Source organism: Xiphophorus hellerii, chromosome 9 (assembly GCF_003331165.1).
Source record: "Xiphophorus hellerii strain 12219 chromosome 9, Xiphophorus_hellerii-4.1, whole genome shotgun sequence".
NCBI classification, from domain to species: Eukaryota; Metazoa; Chordata; class Actinopteri; order Cyprinodontiformes; family Poeciliidae; genus Xiphophorus; species Xiphophorus hellerii.
The window spans coordinates 5154376-5180366 of NC_045680.1; the positions used below are offsets into that span (position 1 = coordinate 5154376).

Sequence of the window (25991 nt, forward strand, 5' to 3'; positions counted from 1 at the left end):
GAGATTAGAAGGGAACGGCAGCAGCTTCAGGTTCTCTCTGTCTGCAGAGGTTTGTGTGAATATGCAATAATAAAGGTGCGCAGTCAAACTCGATCACTCAGAAGATGTGGAGCACGGCAACACACAGCTGCAAAACAAGAATGGCTTCTGTCTTCAATAAGCACATGCCAAATTGAAATAACACAGTGCGCGTTAATTTGTGTGTTTTTGCAGACGGGAGCACACAAAGTGGAGCCTAAACTCACAGCAGTGTTTTAATCATTACAGTTTTTTTACCCCTCACTTTCTCTTGTTTTTGAATGATGATTATTACCCGGAAAACATATTTATTATGAATAATGTCTCATTTTAAAATTATTTTTTAAAAGATAATATAAATATATTTATTTTGCACATTTTAGAAAGATTACAAAGGTGAACATGACATGAATAAAAGTAGCAGAAAATCCCATAATAAATTTAATACTAATTCACCTTTAGCCTACCCATAATTATCATGAATGGAAAATGTCAAATAAAAATTAAAACAATAATTTAAAATGACAGAAATTAGAAATCAGCACGTTTTTTGTAGGAAGAATCAAACCATGTCAACTTTCATCTTCCTGAAATCTTAATTCACTTTTATCATCACCGTTTTATCTCAATTTAAGAGGATAAAGTTTAGAAAAGGTGACTTGATTTGGAGAGGTTTTATTATTTATTTTCTGGCAGGCTAAACGATAACATGACAACCATCTGTTACATTAAAGAGCATAAAGTGCTGGCTCCATTTGAACTGCATGTTTATTGTTAAATAAATGAGGAAATGGGCAGCATCCAGAATAGGATGTCCAAGGAGAACAACACACACATACACACGCACGCACACCCACCCACACACACACACACACACACCCATGCACATGGAGGCTCAGATGGACAGATTTCAAATGACAACAAGTTAACAGAGTACAGTGGTGCTGGGAGCAAAAGGGTGACAATTAATTACTCCTCTGCATAAACGATCATGTGCCACACTGCTAACAGTCATTTTGCTTTGCTTCTTCAGCCTGGGTTGACATCACAGTGCATCTCATCAATAATGCAGCGACGGCGAGATCCGTTTCACAGCGCGCCACGCACGGCACGTCAGCGCGCACGTGGCCGTTTCTCCGCGCCTGACACCCAGAAACATGCGGCTCTGCGTCCCGCCTGGGCTCCTCGGTGCGACCCGTCCCGGACGCCGTGGCTCCGATCTGCTGCAGGGCATGGTGGGCTGGATTACCACACATCCAAGGTTCATGTGGAGTTATCATTTCTGGGTCGCCTCCAGTGACACTCTGTCTTGCAGAGCAGCTCTCCCCGAGCATGGACAGGAAAGGAGGTGGAGGAGGTGGTGGTGGAGGAGGGAAGGCTCCCCGGCTCTCCCAGGATCCACTGTGGAGCAGGGAACCACAAGCTAAATACTGACAGAATGAAGGAAAGGGAAGGGGAGAGAGGGTGGAGGGGGGCTGAGGAGGAGGAAGAGGAGGAGGAGGAAGAGAGGGAGGAGAGAAGCACTGTAAAGCTTTATAGTCACATGTATCACAGTCACATGGAGCCTGGGTGGGTGGGTCGGTGAAAGGATGGAGAGATGTTTACAGGCACAAAATGACCATGAAGGGAACATTTTTGAAGGAAACGGGAAATATCAGAACAGCCGATTTACTTGATTTTAAAGCAGCTTAATCAAATCTTCTGCTGAGATTATGGTTATGTTTTTGCATATCTTGTTGGTCATTTCTATCCAACTCAAACTCCCTGTTTCTTCCACTTTCTCCCCCCACCCCTCCTTTTATCTCCTCTATCTTTCCCTTCCCTTTCCTTCCCTTCCCTCCCTCCTTCGATCTCCTCCCTGCTCTGCTCTGCTGGAGCTCAAATCACAACCCCGGTCCCTGGCAGATGGAGGATAGGAGAGAGAAGCTCTTAACTAGCCAGCCTGAGCCTCTGCTCTCTGCACACCAACTGCTGCCTGCCTCCCCTCCCTGCATCGGAGAGAAGCTCCACCATCACACACACACACAAACACACTCCTCCGGCTCCTCTGGGGACGTCGTATCCTCCCGGGGAATGGTGCGTGTATTAGTCCAGATCTGGCCACACTAGAAAGGACATGGAAACATAATAGATGGATGTTCTGTATCATAATATACTGGTTCAGGTTATGTTGTCAAACGGGCAGAAATAGGTAGAGTAGCCAAAAATTGTCCCCAAGTAAGAGAAACACTACTTCAGCGTATTTTCACTCAAGTAAAATAATTTCTCAAGAGTAAAAAAGTATTTGGTAAAATGACGACTCAAGTACTGAGTAACTGATCAAAACATCAATCATTTAATATTTAAAAATTGCAAAACCAGATAGACCAAAACGTGGAAATGTTGGTATTTTACAAATATTAAATGAAAGTATGTAATTATGTAAGTAACATAATTACAAAATAACAACATCAAACAAAAGAAACAAGTTTCCAAATCTGTTTCTTTCAATATAAAACTTATGAAATTGTAACAAAAACTGCAGGTGTGTGTCTGTGTCTGGTGAATTTTTGGTTAAAACAAGTTTGTCCTATCTTCATTCACTGAAGTTACTCATGGTGGGTAAAGTATCCAGAATTTTTACTTAAGTAGAGTAAAAATATATTTGGTAAAAAGGTGACTCAAGGCTACTTTTATTCAGTACCTGAATTTTATTCAGAAGTACTTGATACTTTTGAGTAAAAGTAACAAGTACATTTATTCAAGTACTTAACATTTAAAATATTACACCATCATTCAGACCAAAACATAAAGTTACATGAAAATATTGGTATTTTAAAGACCTACAATAACATAATTCATATATGAAACATAACTAAAAAATAAGATGAATGGAAACATTTTTCCAAATCAATTTCTTTCCATGTACTGTGAAACTTTAACAAAAACTGCAGGTGTGTCCAGTGAATTTTTGGTGTTTTTCATTCAGTGAAGCTGCACACATTCATCCACTGTGAAATTTTATTCAAGTGCCAATACTTCAACATATTTTTACTCAAGTAAATCCATCCAAGAAATCACTGAAGTCAGAGTAAAATTGTATTTGTTAAAAATCCTACTTAAGTACTGAGTAACGGATCAAAACATCAATCATTTAACATTTGGAAATTACATCACCAGAATGACCAAAACACAAAGTTACGTGGAATTTCTTTCAATGTAAAGCTTATAAAATGTCAACAAACATTGAATATTTTGGTGTTCTTCATTCAGTGAAGCTGCTCACAGTGGGTAGAATAACCAGAAATATTACTCACGTAAGAGTAGCGATACTTCAAGTAAGAGAAAAACGCACAGCGTCAATAAATGTTGCTAAAAGTACCTTCTATTCAAGTAAATGTAACTAGTTCTGTAAACGGTCTCCTTTCTCTTAAAGACGCGATGTAAAGACAGCAATGACATTGTCTGACGGGTGTGACAAGAAATCACAGATATGAGCGCTTTAATGTAGAACCAGGGAGGGGTAAACAGGCCAGAGCGCTCCTCGGGCTCCTAGGTGCCTTTGACTGCCCCTGACTTTCATCTGGGCTCATCTGGCGGCCGCGGCTCCGCCTGGCATGAGCCTGACCACCAGTTGCGGTCTGAGGGAGAGGCAGCTCCTCTGTGCTATTTGCAGCCCTGTCTGTCCAAAGGAATCTGGTGCGCTGACTGTCACTCAGCGGCCGCGTGTGTTTTTTATCACTAATTCTACCACAGGGATGTGGTTGTCCATATGACCACTGCGGAGGCTGCTGCCCCGAGGCGAGCTGACACTGTCTGTGTAGAAGGACCAGACGTTGATGTAGGGGCTGTTCAAATGCTGCTTGAATATCAAGACACGCGTGCACGCAGCGGCACGGGCGCGCGCGCACACACAAACGTACAAAGCAGTGCCCGACCAGTTGCTGGGACTGATGTTCCTTTCAGCCATCATAAGGCTGACACTCGAGGTTTTCTTTTTTTCCGTCTTCATGCCAACCCTGTGTCAGTTCCTGGCTGGTCTTTCCAACAGTGATGGAGACACTTTAACTGGCTGCGGTTGGGGCCTTTGGCCGCGGGGTTGCTGAGGCTCTGTGAGATGGCGGGGGCTGCTTGGCCTGTCAACTGGTTGTGACTAGGGCCCGTCTGCACGCAGATCCGATCTGGACAGCTCTCTCTTTCTCTGCGGCTAGTGGCATCGTCCTGCAGAAAGGCACACGGTGTAGAGCTGCCACTCTGCTCCAGTGCAGCATATGCTCCGGCTGAGGGTCAGAGATGTTCAGTCCAAAATGCCTGAAATAAAAACCTCACATGTCTGCCTGACAGTTGTAGTGCCGCAGCAGATCTGCAGTGAGGAGGGCAAGTAAATCTGGAGTGTTTGCTCGTATGTTCACATTTGTTTTACCCCCAAAAGCCAATATTATCAGTCATATTCAATAGATTAGAATATGTGATTCAACTACCTCTGAAAATAACGACTTTTAATTAGGCATCAAACATACTTTCCATCAAGTCCACATTTCTGCAGTAACATGTTTTTATTGATCTGATGTAATATAATAATGGAAAAAATAATCATAATTAACACAAATGAAGGTTTGAAAACGTCTACATGACTTGTTTCATTTAGGTACTGAAAAAAAATGAACTTTTCAATAATATTCTAATTTATTGAATGAGTCTGTAGCTACATTGCTGGGGAAATAATTTGTTCCTTACAAATTTATTGTGTTTTCATCACACTACATGAAGCAAATTTAATATTATATATAGCTTGAATAAAAACAAAATATAATTAAGGGGGGCGGGGGGGAAATCCAAGCCTACCATGTCCTCTATGAAATTATAAATGGCCAAATTTGTAAATCATGAATTAACTGGGATTTATCACATTTTTAGGTTCAATTTTACTCTCTCTGCAGGAAAATAAAGGAATTACTTAAACAAAATATATCTGACAGCATAAAGTACACTAAAGGATCTCAAAAGAAACACAGAAACAGAGTTACTAACATATTGCAAAGGGTAACAAAGACATTTCTAAATTTTTGGGGCTCCAGTTTACCACAGTGAGAGTCATTATCCACAACTGCAGCAAACATGAATCCTCCAAATTAACAATTTACAGCAGACATCAATGTGAGATTCTAATACAATAATATTTCTTCCAGTATATTCATGTCAGGTCTGGATGAGCTGTTAGCGTTGTTTCCCTGCAGGAAGGAGGTCCTGGTTCGAAACCTGGCACAGGCCTCTCCACATGGAGTTTGCATGTTCTCCCTGCACGCAGCGAGTCTCTCTGGGTACTCCAGCTTTGTGACTGTGTTGCTCTGTGATGCACTGGTGACCTGTCCAGGCTGGACACTGTCTCTTGTCCAGTGACCACCTGCAACCATAGAAAATGGAAAATTATAAATATTTTGCAGCATTTATTTTGGAATTTACAGTACAGTGACATGAAGATATATGTTAGGCATCATAGGGTTAAGTTAAATTGATATGTTGCAATTCGGTATAACATTGCATAAAACTTGAAATTAAGGATATCAAACACCGTTAAATAGTTTTAACTGAAGATTACAAATCTATTTTACTACATGAAAGCAAAGAGGATACTTTAATACTGTTTGTATGCTTGTTATAATGGTGGAAACATAAAAAAAATATTGCTTGCCTTTTCATTGCTTCCCCAGGAAATTCAGTTCGATTTGAATCTCTCTTCACTGTTCAGTCTGTGGTTTCTCCCACTGAATTAGATTTCTTTGGTAGAATTTCAACTGACCCGATCAGAGAACAGAGGGACAAGTTGTGAAAGATGACATCGATTGCTGTTTTAGAATCCTATGCTCCCTGTAGTTTTAATAATTGCAGAAGAGGAAGTGAAGAAAACCTTTCAGTCCACGCTTCTAAATATTGAACTAACATTGACAGCTGCCTCATTTGGTTCTACACTTCTCTCTTTGCAGTGAATGATGCTTGTTTACAGTGCAGGCCGTTTCCGGTAAGCTTCATAGCATGGAGCTGGCGCATTATGTCATGGCCAAATAGCCATTGAGTGAAATTTAAAACTTAAACAGTACATGTAACAATCATTTCACAATAGCCTAGGGTCCAGACTATCTGTACAAAGTGAAGCCTAAAACAAGGGGCTGATTTTTACCAGCTTAAAAAAATTATAAAAATGCTCATAAAAAAAGCCTAAAGCCTGTGATAGTCGTGAACTGATAAGATTCACCAGAATCTCCTGCTGTTGTGTCGCAGTCACCAACTGCTTAGTTAGAGCATAATGGGGTGTGTGTGGTGTGTGTGTGTAGGGGGGAGTTGGGGTGGGATTCAAACCTGGATGGGAAGACGCGGAGGGGATGAGGGCAGACATGAAAGTTGGCCTATTTCATGGTCAGGCTGCGGGACCGCCGAGGCCCTGAATGGCAATGCATCTACTTTAATGTGACAGACAAGTCCCGAGGCAAAAAACCCCACGGAGCTGCAGCAGGCAAGCGGGCCCCAGGTAGGGATGCAGTTGATGAGTGTGACACCTTCACCATCCCGCTGCAGCCGCCGCACGCTCCGCTGCCTCTGCTTAGAGGAGCACCAACAAACCCGCCCCAAACAAACCCGCCGCAAAACCTGTCCTCCCCAGAACCTGTCCTCCCCAGAACCTGTCCTCCCCAGAACCTGTTCTCCCCAGAACCTGTCCTCCCAGAACCTGTCCTCCCCAGAACCTGTCCCCCAGCCAGTTATGTTGGCTATACTAGTCTCCTTTTATAGCCGCTCGACGGGCTTTTGCTCCGATCACTGTAAAGCGCCAGCCAGCCTTTGGGGATCCCACTTGCCGTGGACGCGGCGGCAGACACATCCTCTCATCACGACGCTGTTTGCCCAATCAGGCGGAGACAGGCGAGTGTGTGTGGCATCTTCAGAGCAGCAGAGAGAGACAGAGGAGCCCGGAGGCGCCGCGCTGCCTTCCCACATGCACTCACAAATCAAGCGGCGCCGCTTTCCCCAACGCCTCCTGCACGCACAGGTGGAGCTGCGTGAGCACTTGACCTCTCCATCTACCATTACTGTGGGCTACAAAGTGCTGCGTTAAGCGCAACCTTTCTTCTATATTGGCCTATTAGGAGCCACAGGGCGCTCTGATGGAGGGAGCATCCCTATGCATGTGTGCGTCTCAGCACGCTGGCGAACATGAGCTGATCTATTGCAGTCCTGGGATGAGAAGGCCCAGGAGTTCATTAGGGCTGCAGCTCTGGAGAGCAGCCGCGGGGAGCTGCGCTGTAGCCAAGTGTTGCCAGGAGGCTGAGCTGTGCGTCCGGTGGGGAGAGGAGGGGAGGGAGGGCTGCTGCTGATGTCCATGGCATGTTTGCTAACAGCCTGATTCCATCAAGTGGTGCAACAGCAGTGCAGCCAAGTGCGAGGGCTGACCCTCCCCTCACCCCCCACCTTCCTATTTTTAACAACACAGCGCATCAGTCAAAGGTAGACAGTTCAGTCAAGCACTTGTGGAGTGCAAATGATGCTAATATTCATGCATGTTTTTACATTTGGGAGCAACAAAAGATAACGAGAGATGCGAAAGCAAAAGAGCTCCGTCTGACTATTTGGAGTTACGTTCGCTCATATGCCCTTTGTCTTGAGGGCGAAGATCTAAAATGCACTCTCAGTTTTCATCTCCATACTCCCACAACCCTTGTAAATGCATCTGAGGAGGGGAATACCGCAAAAATCTTAAATACTCTTAAAGAGACATGAAAAAACAAAGCTCGGGGCGTTCTGGTGGACATTGGAGAAAAAAGAAAAATATGCAGAAAACAAACCACGCTAAGAGAAAACAAAGTTATAAAAGACTATTTTACATTAAGGTCTAGTGAACAAATCCTATCTCCAAATCCTCCATTTGTGACAATGAAAACAATCCTGAGAGTAGTTGTGATTCATAAGAGGTAGGCATTGCACAGACACTACCAATATTTCATCATTTATTACACAGCAAAAAAAAATGACTCGCATGCAGGCAAAATAACGACAGGTAGGAGACAAGCCAGGAGACCCGGGCTCATCCAAACAGCATTTAGCTTTTTACCTCTGCCTAGTTACAGCTCTATACGTAAAACAGGGAGTTGAAGCGTTTCTTCATTGCAGGGTCCTTCACATTGACTTGGCCATATGGACACTGCAAGAGAAAATGGCTAAATCAAATGATGCATGTAGAGCAGCTCTTTAATCACACTGAGAATGGATGAAAATACGGCATATAAAACAAATTAAAAACACAATGAAACAAATTAAAAACACAATGCAAAGGGCCAGAATGAGACACATCAGGACAGAACAGGGCGATGCGGGACGGGACAGGACTAGAAGGAAGGAGTGGTGTGGTGAGACAAAGCAGGCTGGGATTGAATCGGCCAGAATCAGACTCAGTGGAGGAAAGCAGGATGCCATTTTCACAAGTCTCCTTTAGAATGAGCAATCCTGCACATAGTGTGGTAAAACAATTGAGACTAAAACCAGAGATCAATTCTGGTTTTGTAAAGTGTCATCTTGTAAGTACAGATATGGATTAAAGGAACTAAAAAAAAAAAAATCAGAATTATCACTTTAATCCATTTGGGCACATGGGAGCAAACCGGTTCAATAACAGAGATGAGCAGTGCAGGTGGAAAATATCTTTCTGGAGGAGAATATCGAATTTAAGTGATTTTTTTTTCACGTTGTCAAGGCGTTCCCCTTTGGAAGAGGATTAAGTCTGAAAACGTTTGCCCATTCTTCATAGTAACATAGCTTGAGCTCAGTCAGATTGGTTAGATAGACTTTTTAAAAGTCTTGCTTTAGGTCTGGACTTTGACTGGGCCATTTTAACAAATGCTTAAAATGCTTTGATCTAAACCATTTCATCATAGCTTTAAAGGTTTTTTGGGATTGTTCCTCTGCCTCTGCTTCAGTCTCTGGACTTTTCTAGCACCAAAACAAAACATGCATTCTCAAACAAAACAGACTGAAGCCTTGGGTTGTTAACTCACAGTAAGACTGTTTTTCTTTGGCATTAGACAATTCAACCATCTCTTATCACTCTGGTTTTTCCAGTTTAGCACGTTTCAAGTCAGAAAATAGGAAAACTGTTGCCTGAACCATTTTAATAATTTAATTTTTGCTCTAAATTGATTCATCAGTTAATTTCTCATACACATTTCTATTTTTGTATGTGATGCTTAATTCTTTTACAATTATGGATCAACATATTATGTGCTTTTTATTAGATTCTCCTTTCTCTCTTGCTTTACATGTATGAAGGCGCCATATAAATAAACTTGCGTTCAAAGACTTGTTTTGTTTTAGTGGCTCAGTAAAAGCAACTTTTACCTCTCCTTTTTTTCCCGAACTTTCACCTTTCCAAACAATCGGCTTTTATTGACTCCAGACATGTAGTTGAGATTTGAAAATTTAGATGACTCTCAGCCTAAATATAAAGCTACACCTCCATAACTTTGAAAAGGTTTTCAAAGAGTAATTCATCCAAGTATACTGAAGGGAAGTTGAGTGGAAGAAAAAAAATGCTTCAGAAAAAAAAATAAGAACAAGAACAGCTTTGAGTCAGGCAAGTTTGCACAATGACAGTGTGACAAAGAATTCCTGGAAGACTTTAGGATCTTGATTTGCAAATTAAATGCAAAACTTTGAGAACTTTGGGCCATTAAGCAGCAGTCCACTCTTTTTCCCATATCTCAGGTAAAAACACTCCTGAATTTGACTTTGGTTCTGCAGTGGGTTAACTAAAGCAAAGCAACATTTGTCGCCAATTTCCAGGGTGTGTCTGGGACTGATGCCTGGTGAAGCTCTGACTCCAGTCACAGGTCACGCCTTGTGAATCTCTTTTGAGCACCTTTCTCTGCAACTGGTTTTCCTTCCACTTAACTTTCCATAAATGCGCTTGGATACAGGACTCAGAACACTGTTTGGTAATGACATTTTACGGATTATTCTCCTTGTAGATGGTAAAAATGAAAATGCAGAGTAAAGTATATCAGAGTTTCAGTGCTTTTGAACTAAATTATAGAAATAAATAACATTTCCGATGATATTCTCATTTGTTTAGATGCACCTGTAGATGCAACAAAAGAACACACCACTATACTTTTTACTATTAATTCATTACCAATTACATGCTTTCTTTCATCTGTAATGTTACCAGTAAACCAAAAAGTACAGCAGACCAAAAAGAGTAGAAACACAATGGGGGAAAAAAACACAACAGAGCAAAACAACTGAGGCTGGATAAAGGAGACAAATTTGCAGAAGAATACCAGCGATCCAAAGGACGACACAACCTGGTGACAACAACAACAAAAAAAAGAGAAGAAGACAAAAGAGCTCACGTGTCTGCAGGCGCTGCCGCAGCATTTCCCTCTCTGAAGGTGGGCATACTCTGTGAACACCTTATACCCACTGAAAGGGTCCACATACATCTGCTCCGTTGCCTGAACATAATGAAGATATTACAATTTAATTAGCATGACAAACAAGCATGCATGCCAGTGTGTGACCCCTGCATACATAACTATATACAGTACATTTAATTACACAAAGGTAAGCTCGGTAAGTAAGCAGCCTGAACGCACTGATCCCGGATATGGGTGTATACACACCAACAGATTGGCTCAGGTGAAGGTAAAAAGGGAAAAGCTGACCTCTGTGCATAGAAACAGATGCAAAACAGGTTAATTCTCATGATGTTGCTGATTAATTTGTGCTATCCTTTCGTGCGACTCCAAAGGCGAACGATTAATCAACCATGCTACCTCTTCAATACACCCTTTTTAGACAGTTTATTTAGACTAATCGTTCCACAAAAACACCTCTTGAAGGCGAAACACACTGAACTTCTCTTGCCATGTTTTGGGAAGTTAGAAAATGTCATCTCTCAGTCTGTTTCAAACTGAGAGCGCGCTAGTTGGTGAGCTTTGACAGCTCACAAAAGCAAAAAAAGCCTGGGGCCTTTCAGTGACACGGCCTGTCATTTCACATGGCGGTGCAGGGCCGCATAGTGAAGCTGGCATTGCCGGGCACCCCCACGGTATTGTGCTTTTCCCACCCAGGCCCTACCACTCTCCTCAGGTCGCGGCCAACTTGCCTCAACTTCATCCTCACTCCGAAGCGCAATATTTACAACAGATAAGCCTAAAGGCACGTAGACGACACCTTTGCACCGCTGTCATCGAGGCGGAGCGCCTCGCCTCTGTTTGATGGAGGAGCAAGTCAGAGCTGGTGAATATGAGATGTCTGACAAAAACGATTACCGCTACCGGGTGGGTTAAAAACGTAATACTACAGACAATAAATCAAATCAGTCACAGTGGCTTTGCGTTTAGTGGGAAAATGCTAACTGTTAAAGTAAAGTTTTAGAAATACAAAACTTTTCAATAGTTTTTGAACAACTAGAATCTGAAAAGTCCGATGATCTGTGTATATATTTAGTTCTAAAATCCTTACATTGGAGAATAGACTTTAAAATACTTCTGTTAGCTTATGAATCACATCCCCATAACAAGAACTTGGCAAAATGACCAACATGACAAAGGAAGAAAAGAAAATGAAAATGTGCGTAAATCATAATTGAAAAACTCGTGGCCGTTTTCAGCAATGGTATCCTGATTTTTTTTTTTTTTGATTCCATGCAGCTTCAGTTAAACACTTAGTTTCCATATGATTGACCATGATCAGGACTTCACCTGAGGCGTGCTGGACATTCTCCACCAGGTCCAACTGTTTTACAAAAAGTGAAACTGATGGGACAGACTGTTTATCAGAATTATATTGTGATGCCTCTTATTTCTTTTATTTGGGCAGGATCAGGTTCTTCTAAAGGTCGCATGACAGTCTGGTCATTTTATCCATTCATCGTCTAAACCTACTTGTCCTTGCAAGGTCGCGGGGGGAGTTCTGGTGCCTATTTCTAGCGGTCATTGGGTGAGAGGCAGAGTACATCCTGGACAGGTCATTGGTCCACCACAGGGCGAAACAGAAACACACCAAACAAAATACACAAACCTGAGAGCATCTTAGAGAGACCGATTAATATAACAGTTATGTTTTTAGACTGCAGGAGGGAGCCAGAGTCACAGGGAGAATGTGCTAATTTCATGCAGAAAGACCCCAACCCAGGATTCAAACCAAGAACTTCTTGCTGCAAGGCAACTGTGCTACCAACTGCACCATCGACCATCGTAACTGATTTTTCTATCAATTATTCGGACGACTTGACAACACTGATCTATTTATCGGATAAAAAATTTGGTACGTTCTGCAAATTTTTAATTTAACCACTGTCGCCTTTTTATATGCTATTGGAAATACATTAAAAGATGCACACAAATAATTTAAATCTCTTTGTAAATAAGATTTTTTGCCTAAAATTCAATAACATAGCATTCCTTTAGTGTATGCTTGATCATTTGTAGAAAAAAAGATGCATCTGCACATGCTGCTTTTTACATCAGCATGTGAAAAGCTCGGCCCTTTCCAATGGTTAAAAGTGTAAAGCTAATCTGATGCTTCATATGATATCTTTTTTTAAAGAGTCTGAAACGGGTGAAGTTAAAACTATGCCACTTGAGGAGTTTTGGGTGGAACCTACTTATAGACCAGTGCCTCTCAATTCTGATCCTCAGGGAACACTGCCCTACATGTTTTAGGTGTTTTTCCTGTTAACAGGTTCCTGCAGCACTTCATGGCTGCAGAGAAGGTCAAGAAATCATTTGAATCAGCTATTCTGGAACAGAGACATCTAAAACATGCAGGGCAGTGGTCCCTGAGGACCAGAATTGAAAAACACTGCTATAGACAAAGAGGTTTTTTTTTTATATATTTCTTAAATGCAAAAAGTACATGTATTTTGTGGTAAAATTTTGCCTTAATTACTGCTGTGTGTTCTTTCAGCAAATGTCATTTTATTGAATCTGTCTACTCCAGTTAACGATTAACCTATGAGTAAATTTAACATGAGGTTAAAGAGTTCGTCTTTTGAGCTTATTGCACTTCCTTTTATATGGATCACCTGTGGTGTAACTACAGAAAACTGCAGGTAGCCTGTCAGGATGTGTTTAGAATCTGCAAGTCAAATGTTTGTCATGAGCAACACCCCAACCTTTATGACTTGCTGGGGAAATACAAGGATAAATTTATGTGCTGTTTGAAGGTGTCAAAAAACTTAAGAGCTATTCAACTGTGTCAATTGTGACATATAGTGACACATGATATACCTCAAGCTTTATTAAAAATATTTTTATTTTAAAATGGTATGGACTACCTTTTGTCTGGAAATAAATTAGATTTGGATGGATGGTGCCAGGGATGCTTTAGAAGTACCATTTATGGTGTGACTATGTTGTGATCTTGTCATAATTCGGTATAAGTGGCGGTGTAAACGCTAATTTCTCATGTTAACTAGAGTTGTTCTGATGCACTAACTGACAGTTTCTGCGGTGGTTCGTGGTACCTCACACGCCTCCCTGTGGAGTCTGTGGATGGTCACCTCCTGCTCTGTCAGCCTCTGTGCAGCTGCAGCGCTCTTGTCTTCACTGGTCTGCAGGTTGCAGCTGCCGCTTCTCCCTCCCTCCGAGCTCCTCTCCTCTGAAGGCTTCATCACTGACATCTTTACGAGTCGTTTATGAAGCTGGACACGGAGCTGAATCGACCTGCTGATGAATGCTCTGCTGGGGAGCTTTCTGTAAAACATGCTCGAGTAAAAACCCGGTTTCTGTCATTTAGAAACGCTGGAAACCGAGAGAACCCCTCGGACATTGTTTACATTAAACAAAGATTGTCTATGCAGCATGTTAACTTTCTCCCTACTCCTCCTAGTTTTCCCTGTACAGTCATGTGTTTTACTTCCTGATGTGCCTCTTTTTACATTTGTCACATGTGGTAATTTTAACTGCCAGACTGTACAGCGCCTCTGCTGTTTCAAAGCTGCTATGGGCTCTAGTTGATTTAGTTTTGAATGAAAGAGGAGAAGAAGAAACCTACAGGTGGGTCTCAGTAAATCAGAATAACAGCGAAAATGTAACTTATTTCATTCATTTAGTTTTAAAAATGACATTTATGTATTACCTTGATGCTTTACACACAGTGATGTATCAAGTACCGCAGTTATTTTAATGATTATAGCTTTCAGAATACTACAAAATTAAAATGTTACTAATTACCTGTAAAAAATATACATATCTTCAGTGCATAAATGTTATGTTAGCCACCAAAATCTGAATCCCTCTGTCACAAAAGAGAATTGCTGAAAAGGTTGGTTGTTCAAAGCATGTTATATCTGAGCACAAGGGCGCTGTATAGGGGGGGAAGTTAAGACAATTCCAAGGGCCCTTGACCAACAGGGGGGCCCCCCCACAACATTTTTTTTTTCATAGAAATAGAAACAATCTGGGGCCCTGTCAATTACAAATTAAGCATATAAAGTTTTTAAAAAATGTTTTTAGCAGTAAAAATTAAATGTTACCCCTACTAGACTAAAAAGCACACATCCATAGTTGCACTGAACCCCCCTGGATCTGCATGAAGTGGTTCGTTTGTTCTTGGCGCACTGACAGAAATTCAAACAGTCTTTATATAATGATAATAAAAACAGCTTTCTGTCTGGACTGGAGCCAGTCCAAATTACAAATTACAGATGTCTGTGGCCACGTCCCTCCTGGCCTGTCCTCTCCTAAGTGAAATTAAAGCTGCAGTATGTAACTTTTATAAAAAAATATTTTTTTTTACATATTTGCTAAAACTGTCATTATGTTGTGAAAGTATAGCATGAGAGATAATCTGTGAAAAATTTATTTCCTCTGCCTTACCCCCAGTGCTATCTAGAAACAACCAATCAGAAGCAGGAGAGTTTTAGTGCTGTCAATCACAATCTCATGTGGCTGCTCATCCTTCCCTCCCCCTTGCTCTGTTCTATGCTGCAGCTAGCATAGCCTGTTGTGAATGCTCTGTCTAGCTAGCATAGCTACCAATAATGGCAGATAAACAGTTTTCCTGTAACAATAAGTTGTTTCTCCCCCATTAGCACAGCAGTGAGTGAGATTGATTGAAAGCACTAAGACGCTCCTCCTGGTTCTGATTGGTTGTTTTGGCCGGAACATTGCATTACTTTAGCCAGCAATAGTAGTTCAGGGAGGAGGTGGAGAAGATATTTTGCATGTTGCCTATGACTGTTGCTCGTGGGGAGAGACCTTTCAGTAAGCTAAAACTACTAGAAAAAATTTAAGCAACCTATGTGCATACAGCATGCAGACAGTTGCATGTAAAATTCATTAGCTATAAATATTGTGCTAGTATCCAAAGATAGCAAGGCAGTTGCACGTCTTTAACATTTGACACCTTTTATGGGTCAAACAGACTCAAGAAATTGTAACAGCAGGGGGGCCCCAATTTATTTTTTTGTCATGGGGCCCAAGATTTCTGGCGGTGCCCGTGTCTGAGCATATTGACATAAAGCTAAGTGAAAGGAAGAGATGTGGTAGAAAAATGTGCAAATGTAACAGAAATTACTTTGAGAAGATTGTGAAGCAAAACCATTTGGCGATGATTCACAAAGCTTGGACTGCAGCTGCTTCTCAGACAGACTTAACTAGGATGTGGACTGGATAATATATTTAAAGTATTTACTTTTGATGTTTATGGATTACAGCTGCAGAGTTGACAACAGTCCAGCAGTTTCTGACATCCTGAAAAGAAATATAAGCCACGAAATGACATTATTGAAGAAGATGGCCGTTTGCTGAGTGCTGTTTTCAAAAATATTAAATAAAGCTGAATGTAAGGAAAAATATGTCTCTATTTGTAACCAGTTCATATATATGAGTTACATTTTCTAAAATGATTTACTGAAAAAAAATTTTTTATGATAATATATTTCCTTGAGCTGCACCTTATAGTAAAATCCACCTTATATAAATATATTTGTATCAATACATGGTGAAATGACAGAAAAAAATAAATAGCTTAAAATGTATTTTTTACATTTTCAGATCATTTTGTTTTAGAAATGCAATGTTACGCCTTTTTGAAAGATTTGTTACATTCACATAGTTTTGTTATGTTTGCATGTCAAGTAGTTGGTACTTTTCAGAAATGTTCGAGGTATTTTTTAGGAGTTATTCCATCTTCGTGCTATGAGCTCATTTCCTCTTATATGCTTGGAAGCACTACAATAATCTCTTAAAAAGGGTCTCATGTATTTTCTAGGTTATGCTATGAACGGTATAGTTTCTAACAAAGTAGCAGCTTCTGTAAAAACTGCTGACAGAGTTTCCAGTGCACCTTTAACATTATGCTTTGAACATTTTGTCAATCCCACCACTCTGTCGGAGCAGGGAGGTTAACCTCGACTCCACAAAAAAGCTTCAGTGGCTTCGCTTTCCCGCAGCACACAGAGAAGAAGCATCTTCTCTCCGTAAAATATTAAAGCAATACAGCTACTTGGACTTGGCTCTGCAAGGTTGATGAGTGGACGCTAATGAGTCCTCCCAAGGTTACCCACCGCTGTAAGCCACTGCTGATTATGTGTGTGCTCAGAACTATGGATAATGAAACCTGACAAGCGTCTTTTGACTGACATTGTGCGGTCAATTCACCCTCAAACAAATTACATGTCGGTGGTAAAGAGGAATTTGCATGCACATTATTCAGCGTGGTCATCATTACAAAAAAAAAAGATTTATTGGTTAGGCAGATAAATCTTAATAACTCCTTTGTGGAGGTTCTGCAGCCAACATCAACACCATGTGATTCAAAAACAACTCAAAAACGACATGAATGTTACACATTTGCAATGGAATGAACACTGGAATCAATGCGTTACTGTGGAATACATTTCTTAGAGTGAGCTTTGATGTGTATTTTATTTTAATGTGCATTTCAGTTCAGTTAGAGGTAAAGTGTGTGCACCTCAAGTTCATCTATAACCATTGTCTGGAACTCCAGTGATCAGAGAAAAGATCATTACACTTTTTTCTAGTACATCCCCCGCAATAAGTGCCATTAATATCCAAAAAGTATAGATTAACCTCCAGTTTATTAGTGAGGGAAATAATCTGCTGATGGTAATAAACCTCCAGTTTATTACCTTCAAGAATATAATTATCTTTTTATTTGTACGTCATGTTATTCCTTTTGTTCCTATGTCAACAAAACATCTCCACCACTATAATTTCATATGAATGTCTGAAGCAGCATGCCCCAGTCTGCTGCCACTTAATTACCTTCCAGCCTGCCTGAAGACATCTGGCTGTGATTCAGACAACCTCTCTGTTAAACAGTAAGGAGAAACCCATTGGAATAAAAGATACAATTTTTGCTTTTGGAAACGTAAAATGGAGGAAAACATATGGTACATCATGCAATATTTGGTATGATTTTAAAATCAAAATATAAGAAATTAAACTTTTGTTGCTGCAACAAATTACTTCCTCATGACACTTTCCCAATACAAGCATGTTCAATTCATGTTCACTTATACGGAACCAAATCAGTCAAAATTTAGTTTACATACATTTTATTCCAATACAATCCTAACAAGTTGCCAAGTTCAGATCTGAAGTCAAATTCAGTTGATTATGTGCTTGGTAAAAGAAAGAATCTGTTTAATAAATCCCATCTGAGCACATCAAGTCATCAACCGTGCAGCAATCCCTCATCCAGAGCAAGCGTGTGGTAACAATGGAGAGGAATTGCACAATTTTAACAGGGCAAACCCTACAATAGAGTTAGGCTAGAACTTTTGAGAAAACTGCATCAACACCTTCCTTTTGAAAAAAGAAAAGATAACCAGTCAATGGCAGAAATTGCTCCTTAAAAAACACAACTAAATACAGAAGCACTGGGCCAATAACACTTTGTATGAAAAACCAAAAGAGGGCACAGAGTGGTTAAGGCACTAACAGCTCCAGAAATAGCTTGGTTTTAAAAATTATATCTAAATACATAATCACAGGGTCATTAGTACTCTCTTCAGTTAGAGAAACAAAGAAAGTGAATGGCAGCAATTGCTCCATAAATGGATGTAGTCAAATACAAAGTCTACATGGTGGCAATAGCTACATAAACGGCTTGAGCCACAAGTACTTTTTGTGAGTAAAAACAAAAAACCTCAATCCAATAGAGAACCTGTGACTGGGCTTTTAAAGGTCTGTTCTCAGCCAGTCCCCACTCAATCTGACAGAACTAGAACAGTTTTATGAGGAAGAATGGGGTAAAACTGCAGCATGTAGATGTGCAGCCACAATGAGATCTGTTCACACAGACTCTGTGCTGTGATTGCAGCCAAAGGCGCATCTACTAAATACTGACTAGAAAAGGGTAAACTTTTATGCAATCACTTGTTTTATGTTAAATATTTGTATTAAATTGCCACTATTTTTGAAGAAATCCGTTTTCACATTGATATAGGTTTTTTTTGTTTATTAACTTTTGTCAAAAAGCCAAATTTTGCTGATGTGGACTGATGTGTTAAAGCAATAAAAGGTTAGAACACCCATGGGTGTGAATATTTTTAGGCATGATTGGAGCATTGACCTAAGTGTTCTTTCTTTGGCAGAAACAGAGAGGGTACAAAGTCATCTGTAATTATTCCTCCATAATTCACTTCATTTAGGAAAAGAAACACATCTAAACAAGCCAGGACTTCTTTCTATGGGAACAAACTAAAACAAAGAGTACATAAAGTTAATGGCACCAATAACTATGTGAACAACTCTGTCCTTAAGGAGACCAGCTAAGCAAAAAAACAGAGAAAATACTTTCAGTGGAAATAAAACCAAAGCAAGAACACAAGATAAAAATAGAAATTGGATTATTTTTAAGGACTCAAAATGAGCATTAAGTTATGATTCACAACATCTAAACCATATTTTTATTCTAACTGTAAGGTTAACGCCAGTAAATTTACATAGATGCTGTGGTTCCAGCTGTGAACGCTGCACTAGGAAACAAGAGACTTTGTTAGTTTAGGAGAATTGTAATAAAGAGTCCTTAAATAAACCTTTAGCAGTAATTTAAAGTGCTAATGCATGTCAACCATTATTGGTAATTTAAAAACAGATGAAACTGAGTTATTCACAGCTGCCTCTGCGTTTGTTTCATGCGTCAACTGCTGCTGTCTAACATGGTTAGTGTTTAAGGGCCATGCTCTCTTGACACACTGTAATTATGCAGGAGAAAGTCAGGCAACCGTGCCAGCCTTCGCCACCCTTCCTCTGTGCACCGCAGTTGAATCAACTTCCCACTGAGCAGCATGGCTGCTGAGGCCACAAAGCTTTGCCAAAGGATACATCAGTGGTGTTGCTGAAGGAGGGGCAAAAGCTGCTCTTTGATTTTTTTTTTTTACCTCTCAGATTCATCTGATTAATTTCCTTGCCTTAGTCTGCATTTGCATTAAGCAATAAAAAAAAAAAGTTAGTTTCTGTTGCTTCAAACGCTAAGTACCCTTTTAAGGTAACAGTTTTCTTGTGTCAGTCTGTGGTGACAACTTTATTTGTAAGTCAGCTTCTAACACCACATGTCAACATGAGATTAGAGCAAGAAAGCTATTAAAACCACAAAGAAAACTGAATTGCAGCACACACTAATGCATGAAGAAAACTGAATTGCAGCACTCACTAATGCATGAAGAACGATGATAGAATGTGGTGCTTAACATGAACTCTCAACTTTCTTTTGCAGATAAATGTCTAAATAGGTTCCTATGGGTGCTACCTTTTTGTTTCTGTTCAAATTTTGACATTTCTGTGTAAATTTGTTTAAATACTCTGCAGCGCTTCCCTCCTTAGGTTGACCATTAGCTACTGCAGTTAAACGTTCTTATTGGTTAATCTTACAGGTTTGTTAGCGTCTCCGTCACTCAGCTCTGGTTTACCATCTCACTGAGGAACGACCCTGGTGGCGAGTCAGGAGTTGAAATTGCGAGCATGCCGAGTATTGATCCATGTCAATGGCTTTACTTTCACATGGTTAGTTAGACTTTTATGTTCAAAAAAGTAAACGTAAAAGATTTTTGAACTTTTACATTCAGAAATCAAATCATTGTTGTTTTTGTGACACATTAGTGTCTGGGGTTTAATGGCACTGGTTTGCATTTTAAAATGACTCTACAGGATTTATTAAGTTGAAGCAACAAAATATATTTTTCTCCCATTTGATCTCATGGACCTTTAGAAGAAGACTACATATATTTTATACGCCACTGAAATAGGAAACCAAGTGCAGCTCCTGTTTCATAATATTGCTTTTTCAGGCAGAAGTCGAAAAAACTTTTAGAACAGCGATTTCTAGCATTCAGATTTTGGGGGCCCATTGTGATATACCAACTGGATCGACCTTGAATTTTTAAAATCCAGTCTCTTTGCCATAATTGATAAAAGGTATTTATTGACCGTATTTATGTTTGTGTTTGTGGATGTTTGTCCACTTCAGCATCAGCCAAACTTTGGGCTGAAGCTGGATTCTCTCTGTCCATTATTATTACAATATAAACATCATTACACTGGCATCAAATTTTGGTGGACATGTTGTTGGAACTGTTGCCTAGCAGCAAGAAGATTCTTTGTGGAGCTTGCATTTTCTCTGAGCACATCTGTGGGGTTTTTTTTCTTTCTTTCTGGTTACTTGGGCTTCTTCCCATCACCCCAAAACTTGCATGTCAGGTTAATGGGCCACTCTGAACTGTCTGAAAGTGTGAGTGAGTGAGTGTGTGGGTGGGTGGATGCGTGTTTGTCCTGTGTGTTTCTGTGTTGGCCTCTGGCCCACTGACTGAAGGAAATGAGTGTTTGTAACATATGGCCACTGATAATCTTGGCACACCAAAACATAGACCATAATCTTTTTTTTAAATCATCTAACATTCTACTACATATCTACCAACTCAATAGTCATATATTCCTGTTTTCAAACATCTATTAATGATTTCATATGTGTGTAACCTGCTGAGTCCCTGGAAGTTTGGTGTCCAGGAGTCAGGGGAAGATGGTCAAAGAAGGCAAACGAGTTACATAGATAAATGTCTTTTAGATTTGTGCATAAAAAGTAAGAAATTAAAATGGTTAGAGTGGTGGATGTGTCTTTTGTGGGTTTCAGAAAATGTCAAACTTAACCTCCTGGTGATGTCTGCTTGCAAAATGTGAATATGTATAGAAAATGCATAGATAATATAAAAAATAAGATTGCATACTATTTATTGCATTGATCAAAGAGAATGCCTACAATTATTAGATAAATTCTCCATCAATAAGCATTATTTTGATTCTTTGCCACATAGATCCACTTAGATGCCATGAACATTGCTCAGAGTTGCTCCGGGTTTGCCAGTTGTGATGCTAATCTCCCATTTCACCACCTCCCAGTGGTGATCTGTTAGACTGACAACCTGTGACCGCCGAATGACGCTGCTGAACTCAAGACTCATTGGACAGGGCAACATTTTTCCAACCTGTCAGATTTTAGTAAGTCTGAGGGCATTGTAGCCCCGTTTCCTAACTGACAGGAGAGGCACCCAGTGTGGTCTTCTGTTGCCCATCTGCTTCGGGTTCAACATGTTGTGCATTTAGAGGCAGCTAGAGGGGGTATTCTACATACCTTGATTTTAACAAGTGGTTAACAGCTGCTCACTGAATAGTTCCTCTTTTTCAGACCATTCTCCTTAAACCCAAGAGGTGGTTTTCCTGTTAAAGGTGGAATTTGATTTTGCTACATGCATGCTATGTATAAAATATTGCAGCAAAGTCAACAACAAAACACAAGTGACTGTCCACTGTCGCTACATGCTTATCCAAGAAGAGAGAATACTGCGAGTCAGTGACTTGATGCTTTCTGGTGGGTTTCCTTAGATTGAAGAAATTTGAAATCAATTTGAATAATGAACTGATTTTACCACATTTTTTGACTATCAGGATCAATTTGAATGTATGTATGATTGGATTGAATTGATCTTTTTTTGTAAAGTGCCTTGAGATAACACATGCTGTGAATTGGCATTGGATAAATAAACTGAATTGAATTAGCTGTGCATGAAAATCCCAGTAGATTAGAGGTTTGTTCTCTGAGGAGCCTGTCTGTCACATTCAGTCTGAATTTCAAACAAGAGATCTGGACTCTTCATATCTTGACGCTTAAAGTCACTGAATCACTTCCATTGACTTACAATTTGGGTTGACAAGGAACTGAACTGGTTTGTTTATATCTGAAAAATCTTCCCAGTGATGTGAATGTATTACACTGTTGCCTTGCAGCAAGAAGGTCCTGGGATTCTTCCTGCATGGAGTCTGCATCTCCTCTCTGTGTATGCATTGATTCTTTCTGGATACTCCACCTTCCTCTAACAGTTCAAAAACATGACCTTTATGTTAACTGGTCTCTCTAAATTGCACATAGATTTAGTGTGTGAGTGCATGTGATGGACCGGTCCCCTCATCAAGCGAGTGCTGAAGGTAGACACCAGAATGATGGATGGTCCCATGCATGTAAACTCCATGTAGAACGACACCAACCCAGGATTCAAACCCAGAACCTTCTTGTTGCAAGGCACATGCATATTATTCCTGAGGATATGGATGTATAAGCATTTTTAAAAATAATTTTAATATTGCAAATATTTAACTGCTTGAACTTATTAAATTCTGAAAGTAGTGACACAATCACAATGATATTCTAACAATTGAACATTATTTTTATGTCACAATCTTGTACAGTATATTATTATTATTATTGTTAAGATTGTTTTTTATATATCTTTTAAGACTTTTTGAACTTTTTTTGGGAACCTCTCTCTATATACATATGATGCTGCTGTTACACCTGAATTTCCCCTGTATGGGACAGTAAAGGCTATTTCTATGCGATAATTTAATAATATATAAACTGAATTATGTAAATAAATTTGTACAAAATATAACAGATTAATAAGCTAAAAAAAGATAAATACTGCAAAGAACAATTTTGCTGTACATAGAGGCACCTGCACCGCTCCTGTAGGAGCCAGCGCTGAGGGCTACAATATTGTTGAGTTAATATTACAGTGTCATAGGGAAGCCCCTTTTTATAAGAGGCATGAATCACATGGCCCAGGTCTGCTGCTGCTGCATCATCATCATCCTCATCATCCTCCCTGTTACTCATCCACTGTGGAAGCAGGACGCTCGCGGGCAGCAAGGTGCTCATCTGACGTGCCGACGTCACCGGGTCTTTGACAGCACTTCCTGGAGTGGTGTTTGTTGTGGGAAATAGCCCCGGTGCTGCTGAGCTGAACTGGGGAATTAGGCCACATACACGGCAGGAACAGACGCGACACGCCGTTGCTTCGCCGTTCCTTCAAACATGTGGTCGCGGCTGCCTTTGACCGCTACCAGATAATAAGGACAGAGGAGAAAAAAGAAAAGGGGGACGCTGGAGAGTCTGAGGAAGGACGAGGTGGAAGAGAAACCCCCCATATTCTCAGAGCAGAACAGCAGAGCCGCCGACAGCACGGAGCTGTCGCGATGTTGTAACTAAACCATGGACAGCAGGATAAAGTAAGACCCCGGAGTTTCTTTTTCATTTCTCTCCGTGTTCTCCCCTCTACCACCATTCAAACTGTCAAGCTAACAGCTAATGTGCGGCGTTAGGCAGGCAAGGCAAGGCAAGGCACGTAGCGTTGACTCGGAGCTGCAGGAGAAATGCGGAGGAATGTTCGGCGTAATTCGAGCCATCTCCAGCCGCGGATTTAACGGCCGAGCCAGCTGGCCCAGACAGCATGTGGGTCAGTCTGTGGCCGTCTACTAGCTGACCACCAGTTAGCGGCTCTGACAGCCAAAGCAGCAGGCGGATTCAAATAGGAAACACGAGCAAGGTCCAAATAATGGTGAAATTAGAGAACTTCTCTTTCTTAGATAACCAGCTCTCACTCGGTACGTTTTAATTAAAAATAACGTCGAAAAGTTAACTTATTTGGCTAATTTAATTTAAAAAGTTTTACGTCATCACACAGTAATATATTTCACGTATTTATGTTATAAAATTTAATATTACATAATATGAATAAAAAAATAAAGTGTTCCTCTATATCAGGGACGTCAAACTCATTTTTATTTTTTTGTCATACCAAGAATGTCTTCGAAAGGCTGGTTTTGAATGTATTAATAAAACTGCCCATGAATAAACTGCTTAAAAATAAATATTGAAAATCTTTTCACATGGATGTAATTTGGAAGTTTGCAAATAAAAACTGCATTGATTTGATTGATAGAATAATATTTAAGCACAAAGTTGTTATCTTAAAGTCCAATTTCTGTGATTCTTCAGAGTCTAGAGGGCCACGTAATAAGCTGTGGAGGACCGGATTTGGCACCAGCCTTGAGTTTGACACATAAGCTCTACCATAATGTGCACTTAACAGTTAGACATGGCTCCCTTTGCATGAATTACTGCTTCAGTGCAGCGCTGCATGGAGATGATCGGCTTGTTGTGCTGCTGGGGCAGGAATTTGCAGCTTCAGTCACATTGGGCTCTTAAAAACCAAATAAAACATATTTTTAGTTTTAAAAGCAATAAGGATGGGTGGCTTAGCAGCTCCTCCACTCAAACTGTGTTTTTATGTTATTGAGTGGGCTGGATATCTTTATTCCTTTTTTTTAAACTTATTTATTGAAAGCTGGCTTTATTCACTGAATATTTTGTTGAATTTGGTGGCTCTAGAAACAGTGACTCCAGCCACAGTCTCGTTTATGCTCTTTTCCCCACCAGTTTTTCCCTTCCACTAAACTTTCTATAATACTGTTGGATATAGCGGTGTATGAATAGCCAGCTGTACAGCAGTAGCCTTTTATGGCTAATTGATGTCTTCTGTGAAGTCACTTTTTGAATTGAAATAATTGAAAATTAACTTCTAATTTATTGAGCTGTGCTTGTATGACTGAACTGTGGCCAGTATTGACATTCTCTGCTCTGGTAAAGTAGGACAGATCAAGCCTTTTTTTTCTCTAAATAGAAGTCCACAGGCAGCCTAATGCATTCCAACCTCACCACAGTTGTGTTTTTTTTACGCTGAATGCAAAGTTAAAATTAATTTATGTTATTTTTCTTTTAATGAAGTGTTTAATTCTTTGCAGGGAGAACCCAGAAAGAACATTCGATCTGGTAGTACAAGTGGCGTGCCCATCGTCTGAAAATGAGGGTAGGTGATGTCAATATTTCCATTCACAATATTTGGATTGTGTGTCCAAATGGTGTGTGCATGTGCTGAAAGTTTATGAAGCTTTTCATTCATAGAGCTACAGCTGAAATATATACACTTTTAATTATTTGAAAGTTTAATTACCACAAGCTTTCTATTAATATTATAACCTTTGAATAAAAACAACACAGTTTCTTGGTTCTCACAGAAAAAATCTATTCTAATCATTTATCATTTTAAAGATGCTGTAGTGGGCTGTTAAAAATAAAAAGTAGTATTTTTCCAGTTTGATTGCCATTCATATAAACACAATGTTGAGAAATAACTTGAGCTAATATAGCAGACATTAGCTCAAACTTAGCATTGAGTCTGAGAGTGCTAAGTGTGTTAGCACAACCACAATGGCTGTGGTTACTGTGTTTTTTCTTTTTTGTGTGTAAATCGGCTACTAAGGAGCACATTAAATTTGTGTTCAATTTCTGAAGAGCAAATGTTTGCTGTAAATTTATTATGTTTTTGACTGTTGAAACAAAACACATCTCCTGTCTGATGCTGTTTCTTCTAGGCTTGAATGATTATTTTCACTTTTCCTTAAGATTTTAAAGTGAATTGATTGTTTACCAACAGTAATGCCATAAGCATTTTCATGTGTATCCACAAGGGCTTTTTTTGCTTCTCTGTGTTTCCAAAATATATTATTATCCCCCAGCCTTTAATTATGATAATTGTTCAGCTTTCCAGTCAGAGTGCCATGTAATTTCAGTGAGCGTTTGCTTGG

The 25991-nt window shown here is 40.0% G+C and overlaps 2 protein-coding genes and 1 long non-coding RNA gene across 7 annotated transcripts in view; 1 reads left to right on the forward strand and 2 right to left on the reverse strand.

Annotated features, from left to right (window-relative positions):
* Positions 1–677: 677 nt before the first annotated feature.
* Positions 678–13915, reverse strand: c9h1orf53 (chromosome 9 C1orf53 homolog). 4 transcript variants are annotated; one of them, XM_032573136.1, is made up of 4 exons: positions 13511–13915; positions 10392–10493; positions 8099–8188; positions 4476–5401 (listed from the first exon to the last, which is right to left on the reverse strand). In XM_032573136.1, the coding sequence occupies exons 1-3, from the start codon at positions 13748–13750 to the stop codon at positions 8117–8119; spliced, it is 414 nt and encodes a 137-aa protein (XP_032429027.1). In that variant the 5' UTR covers positions 13751–13915; the 3' UTR covers positions 4476–5401; positions 8099–8116. The 4 variants fall into 4 exon arrangements, with proteins under 4 accessions (XP_032429024.1, XP_032429027.1, XP_032429025.1 ...); XM_032573133.1 differs by lacking the exons at positions 4476–5401; positions 8099–8188 and adding an exon at positions 678–1493; XM_032573134.1 differs by lacking the exon at positions 8099–8188.
* On the reverse strand, positions 8727–10383 carry LOC116726416 (uncharacterized). The gene is made up of 2 exons (XR_004340599.1): positions 9047–10383; positions 8727–8951 (listed from the first exon to the last, which is right to left on the reverse strand). It is a non-coding gene; the product is annotated as an uncharacterized LOC116726416 (long non-coding RNA).
* Positions 13916–23189: 9274 nt separating the features above from the next.
* dennd1b (DENN/MADD domain containing 1B) overlaps positions 23190–25991 on the forward strand; it is a 138883-nt gene continuing 136081 nt past the window's right edge. Inside the window, exons 1-2 of one of the 2 annotated variants that reach the window (XM_032571735.1) lie at positions 23190–23573; positions 25149–25213. In XM_032571735.1, coding sequence (XP_032427626.1) covers positions 23557–23573; positions 25149–25213 — 82 coding nt within the window. In that variant the 5' untranslated portion in view covers positions 23190–23556. The remainder of the gene's footprint in view (positions 23574–25148; positions 25214–25991) is intronic. The other variant, XM_032571734.1, reaches the window with a different exon arrangement.